Source organism: Pectinophora gossypiella, chromosome 24 (assembly GCF_024362695.1).
Source record: "Pectinophora gossypiella chromosome 24, ilPecGoss1.1, whole genome shotgun sequence".
Classification (NCBI taxonomy): Eukaryota; Metazoa; Arthropoda; class Insecta; order Lepidoptera; family Gelechiidae; genus Pectinophora; species Pectinophora gossypiella.
In genome coordinates, this window is record NC_065427.1 from 7167525 (window position 1) to 7174458 (window position 6934).

The window sequence follows — 6934 nt, forward strand, 5'->3', positions numbered from 1 at the left end:
CAGGTGTAATGGCGTCTCATCCTCCTTTAAACATAATCTGTATAAAGGGGACTCGGTCAGCTCCATTCTGTAGGTGCTTGTTGAGTCTGCAATGCCCCGTGAGGTGAACAGAGATACATAACATTATTCTCAGGCTACAAAGGCTCATATATTACATACTTACTAATGATAATCATAATAATAATATGGAACATAGAACCGGAGTCAGCGGAGACTAATTCCATTTGCTTCGATCCTGACACACTTCTCTTGCTTCCTCCACATGCATCAATCGTTTCATACGCCGGTTCAGAGTAGATCGTACTGACCTTTTGTTAGGACATCTCCAATTTGGTCAATGTATGTCCTTCTAGGTCTTAAGATTGTTATTCCACAAATACAAAATACAAATATACTTTATTGCACCAAAATAAAAAGAAAACCATCACGACCACCACACAACCCACACGATAAGAAGAAGAAGTGGAATTGCCTATCCCCACAGGAAATAGGTAGGCGTGATCTTTTGTATGTATAAGGTTAATCAGGACAAGGAAATAACACACAAAAACTGTCGCGTAATAAGTAAATAACGAACAAAATTACCCACAAAGTACAAACACGTGCGTGCGCGACCCCGCAAGTCTTCAAATTACGTACAAAAATAGATGAGAAAACAACAATCAGAAAATAAATACGAGAAATAGGCTTAATACCTTCCTACTGAAGAAATCCTTGAAATAACTGAAAGCGCTGAGCTTTCTATAAATTATCATTCATTATTTTGTTACCAACCTATACTGTCGTCTTGCAAGCCACAGAAAAACCTAGCCAAGTTGCAAAAAAATAATTAAAAAGTGATAAATTTTTATTGACGCTAACGTCAAAATGGCGGCACCAATCAAGATGGCGGGACAACATTTTATCGCGTATATCTTTTGAAAGAGAAAGGTACTATTTTTTTTAGTTTAGGTACCAAATAGTACTACTTTAGGTACCAAGGTACCAGGTACAAAATACAAACACGTGCACGACCCCGCAAGTCTTCAAATTACGTACAAAAATAGATGAGAAAACAACAATCAGAATTAAGTAAATACGAGAAATAGGCTGCCAAGGAAACAAGGCGCGCGAAAGTAAAATACCTTCCTACTGAAGAAATCCTGGAGATAACTGAAAGCTCAGGGAATCTTAAAGACGTCTTGACGGTTTTCCCACCTTAATCCGGAAACATGGGCGTATAGCTTGCTTATAGGACTGAGTATTCGACGTGCCATTTGTTATATAATTTTACTAACTTCACCATGCGGATACTATACGACCCCGAATACCCGATTACTCTAGCCATAGAGGCGGCCAATCAGCTCGCATACCGACCCCGCCGGCGTGGGCGACGATTTCCCTCATTCAGCGCTTATAGCTATCGACCCACTAGGATCGATTAATTCTTTCAAATATTCTTCCTCTCAGACGATGCCCTGAGCCGAGGTTCGCGCCCAACGGTGGGCCCTCAGGCCTATTGTCTTAAATTTTGTACCGGGTGAGAGCCCTCAGCGCTCCCAATTTCTCCGGCCAAGTAGTTAATGTCAATCTACAATAAGAAAAAAAACTTGCGGTCACTCACACACATGCAAATGTAATAGGGCAAGTCGAGTCGATTGTATGGAGTGTCTTGTTGGAATTTTTAATTTACTTTTAGATTGTTTAAAAGTATTAAAATCTTTTAATTTACTTTAACTTTCTTCGTTTTTCTAAAGAAATTCAACACTACCCTTCATTTTACGATGATAATTCTTAGAAAATCCCGATCTTTGTCACGGCTTCCATAGTACAATAGTTCAAAATTAAATGTTTTTTTTCTGTGGACTAGGTGAATTTTCTCTTTTCTTGAACTACCTCCTCCAAGTATTCTGAGAAAGACTTCTTTGTTAAATTGTACCAAGCTGACGTTTATTATTCCCTTCCTATTCCGTAACAATTCTATCTTTTTCACAATCCTCGCTCTTTTAAGAAAGTATTTGCTCCACAGCTTTCTGTTCTTAAAATAATCGTCGCTTAAAATAATTAAACACTGTTATTGGGAGAAATGTAATCCCCCTTTTAAAAAAAAGGTCTTTAAAATACCTCCTCCTCTTTTCGTTAGAACCGTGTAAAAAATAAACCAGGGTGAGTGGTTACAGCTATTTTGGAGATATATTTTTATGTGCCTTTTTGTTACATACATATATAACCTCACGTCTATTTCCCACTGGGGTAAGCAGAGACTATAGAATTCCATTTGCTTCGATCCTGACATACTTCTCTTGCTTTCTCCACATTTATCAATCGTTTCATACACGCACGCCGGTTCAGACTAGATCTTATTGAACCTTTTCTAAGGACATCTCCACTTTGGTCAATGTCCGTCCTTCGAGGTCTTTCTACCTTTTTGTTGTTGGGGAAATTCAAATTATCGAATAATAAGCTTTTGATTCGAATTAGACTGTTTTTTTTACGATACTCTCCTGTTCAACACAATGTCACTTGTGGTAAGCGATGGCAGATCTCAGACTGCTTTCGAGTAAAGGAACATTAAGAAGACATAAAGAAGCGATATCAGGGGAATTCCGAAATATCCAGCCAAGTAGTTAGCCAACTATGGCAAATCTACAATAAGCCAAGTCAAAAAAAAAGAAAAAAGGGAACATTCCGAGCTAGGAAGACGCGCTCTGTACCATACGCATAGAATAGATGATCAAACGAACTTCTAAGTGAAGTAATCATTATTATATGACTCGCTTTATTCGAAGAGCGAATGTTGCCATGCAAGATAATGAAACTACCTGGTAAATTATTATATCTGAAGAAAGAAACGACGAAATATAATACACAAATAGTACTAGGCACGGTCACGAGTTCTAATGTGTATACATTTTGATACCATGTCACATTAACTTTTTTGAAAAATTTTACCGTAAGTCTCATTAAATGTCAAATATGATAGTGCGAAAGGGTTCTAAAGTAGATACATGATATTGCTCATGACTAAGTCTCTCTCCCGCGGGACTCTCTGTCCCGCAGCGGGTGGGAGCTCACAACGCTCCCCATTTGACTGGCCAAGTAGTAAATGCGGCAAATCTATAAAAAGTGACATCAAAAAAAATCTATCTAGGTAGGATGCAAAAGTTCGATTCCCGGTAAGTACCAGACTTGCGCAGTAAGTTATTTATTTATCTGTGCACCGCACCCATATGAGCATGGAGCGAGCTTGGTTTACCTAATAATATCTCCTTCGGAATAATTTCATGTCAAACAAGTTTTTTTAAGTGGATTAAATAAACACATACTTTCAATGAAAAAGTTTTTTTTTCACTAGTACATTACAAACTTGGTAAGTAACTCATTCTTGCAAGTTACAATAATTATTTTACATCAAAAAAATTGAAACACCCAATACAATGCGATATATATGTATATCGCATGCATTCATAAAAATATTAGGTAAGTAATTACAATAACTAAATAAGTATGAGATTCAGAATAATAAAATTAAAACAAACATCTGAATGTAAATTCCAAATTCAAAATTTTATTTGTTGAACTAAAATTCGAAAGTGTTCGATTTTTTGAAAAGAAGATATTTAATCGTGGCAGTTCTTTATTCTAACATTAAACATTAACATTATTATCATCAATGTATACTTTATTATTAACACTTGAAAAACGTTGAAGAATAAAAAAAACAAAGTATTGCGTTAACGTTTCTGTCGCCACAAAGTGCTGAAGTGTAAAATTACGTAATTTGTCACACGAACCGTATACGGTTACGCCCACCAGACCTGAAAATGCGTAGGTAATTTACTGCAAAAACACTTTTGATGCCGACCGTGAGAATGTTGTTAGCCTTTTTTAACGTATAAGTAATTCGTTGATTTTATTTTGCGGAGTCTGCTCAAAAGTTCGTAACCATAAACCTTCTTTTTTGTTTTGGTTTTCCCCGAAGGGCAAGGCAAAGGAAACTATGCCCATACAGACATGTTTTATGTATTTTTTTCTTGATTATGATTAATGAAATAATGAAAAATGAGGACGATAAATGATAAAACCTAAGATCCCACTCTCGGGGCAGTCTCCTACTCCGAACCCCAAGCGAATTAACTCGAAAGTCCGCATTTAAACTTTCGAGTTATAAAGCGGCTTGTTGGCACGAAGCGAAAATAGATGGGTACACTTTGTTTATTGAATATTCCGATATAATAACATTATTGCGAATGTTTTCCGACTAACTTAATGCGATCATTAACCACCTAAGTATATAAGAAAAATCTTTTATCACGTCGCTCATTGTGTCATGTTTGTTACAGTGTGGATGACTACGCTTACACCAGCTACGGCGAGGCGGAGCCCCGCGGGCTGCAGCCGCTGCAGGAGTACCCGCTCGAGGAACCCACCGCCAGGCACACCAAGTGAGTCATACACATTTACCGCCTTATTTAACGGCCTCCGTGGTCCAGTGGTTAAGCGTTGTGCTCACGATCCGGAGGACCCGAGTTCGAATCCCAGTGGGGACAAATCACAAAAATCACTTCGTGATCCCTTGTTGGTTAGGACATTACAGGCTGATCACGTGATTGTCCAAAAGTAAGATGATCTATGCTTCGGAAGGCACGTTAAGCCGTTGTTCCCGGTTACTACTTACTGGGGGGTTAAAATGGCCACATTGAATCAATTCATCTAAGAAAGCAATATTGCTATTTGACATTTGTTTGCATTGCGCACTTAATTTTATATGCGCAAATGTCAAATTGCAATATTGCTTTCTTAGATGAATTGCTTGGATGTGGCCATTTTAACCCCCCTGATCTAAGTACGTAGTCGTTACATGAGTCATGTCAGGGGCTGTTTTTCAACGGATAAGAAAATGACAGGTATAGCTTAAAATAAAATTACATGGCGTCTGCAGGAATTAGCACCATTATGCAATTCCAACAACATTACACACCTTCTTTTTTAAGTTGATTCAAAAACGCAGAAGAACAGCTACCTACTTTTAAAATTAATTACAAATAAGTACCCAGTCGATGTTTTTCCATAAAATAACTGCTTATTTCATGCATCGTGATTCTTGAAAGTATAAATCGAGATGCAAACATTCCCGTAAGGAACATTCTGAATAAGAAGATAATTGTATTAATATTATAAAAAAATACTGGGAAGCGAACTTTCTAGATTTCCTAGAAATTATGATTTAACTGGAAAAGACTGCGTTCGCGTTTAACGCTCTATTAGTGTTGCGAACCCACGATTACCCACGTTCTAAGAAACGTGGGAGGGAATTAATTTTAATTTATAAAATAAAGTTTTCACCTTAATGTCTATGAGTATAAAAATAAAAAGATTAGCAAATGTTTGATCATATTTTTTTTCGTGACCTATATTTTTTCTGTTAAAAGAAATGAAGAGTGTAATAATCTAGAATTATACTTCAAAATCTTTGAGCACCTCTGCTCTGGTGGATGATTTTTTTAAAAGCCTCTGCTATATTTTGCATGTTTTTCTGAAATATTGGCCATTAATAGACTGCAGAGACTTTCGATACAGGTTGGACCGGCCAAGTAGTTAATGGCATCTGTGGCAAATCTACAATAATACACGTCAAAAAAAATACAGGTTGGACAGGTAGTGCCCTTTTAATAACCTTATTTAAAACTACTAAGTACTTATGAATGTATTTCAACTTTGTTTTTGACGACTTAAATGGTACAAATAAGGGCAACACACATATTTATTTGAAAAATATCATTGTAAAAATGAAATAAATATACATACAAAGATCGAAAAATTCTGACTGCTTTCGAAGCCGCAGTGAAGGCCCGACCAAATAGTTAATGTCATTTGCGGCAAATCTACAATAAGTAACGTCAAAAATAAATGTTAATGCGAATCGAACACCGTGTCCTCATTCTGCCCAAGATAATTTTTTGATCAGTAACGTCATTAATGACGTCATGAATGAAATTGATGTATTTGTCACAGGAAACCTCCGACCGGCAGCCGTCAGGTGTCTCAGTTCAACCGGTACTCCGACGTGTTGCTGCCACCGGTCCGCCGCACCTTCTACCACCCTTACTTCGAGTACGCGGCCCCCGACTACGCTCCATATGTCTACTGAATACCCTCGCCCCCTCCGGACCAAGAGGGCGAACGTTCCACAACCTTCTAGAACGTTCTCGAACATTCTCAAAGAGGACTTCTCCTTTGTACAAAAATCTTACGGGCTTTAACTCCGAATATCAACTTGAATGGCCATATCAGAAGCATATCTTTTTGTAACGCTTTCGCTTGCGAATACTCTCTTATCCAATGCGAGCTTCCTTCCCTTATACCTTCTTGCAATATTTTTATATTTATAAAAAAGAGCCGAGGATTTTTTATGTAGATATGCGATCTCTGAATTTTAATATACCCAATTTGAATAGGTATTCGCATTGTATTTTTCGATAGGTTTAAGATTTTTGCCCTCGGGTTTAATATTAATGTCCTCGAGCTGTAGGCCTAGGACTTTTATGATATCAAATTATATCGTACTTCCAAAAGACAATAAATTTCCTATACAATTTGATCAATTATCAGTCCCCGTCAATTGACAATAAATTTAAAGAATTTGACGTTAAATTGTTTAATTAATAGGAAGAAAATAAAGACAATAAACCTTTTACAATCGATGTTAGGTAGAATTTAAGCGTTTCAATATGTTTGTGTTTAAGTGGAGTTTACTTGGACTAATTGATTCCTGCTTGGAAATTTTTCGCTTCGATTCATCCACTTTGTGAATTTACTTTTTCAATAAGCGTTGTTAATGTATTCTTTCTGTAAGAGTTTCTATCACAAGGTGTTGTCTGAGCCCGACATCCTATGAATTGAAGCGAAATATTTCTTCACTTTAAAGTAATTTATTCGACAATAAAATAGTTTT

At 36.9% G+C, this 6934-nt stretch overlaps 1 protein-coding gene across 2 annotated transcripts in view; it reads left to right on the top strand.

The window, feature by feature from the left end:
* LOC126377897 (uncharacterized) overlaps positions 1-6934 on the top strand; it is a 119880-nt gene extending 112946 nt beyond the window's left edge. For both annotated transcript variants that reach the window (XM_050025949.1, XM_050025950.1), the window contains 2 exons: positions 4323-4424; positions 5995-6934. In XM_050025949.1, coding sequence (XP_049881906.1) covers positions 4323-4424; positions 5995-6130 — 238 coding nt within the window. In that variant the 3' untranslated portion in view covers positions 6131-6934. The remainder of the gene's footprint in view (positions 1-4322; positions 4425-5994) is intronic.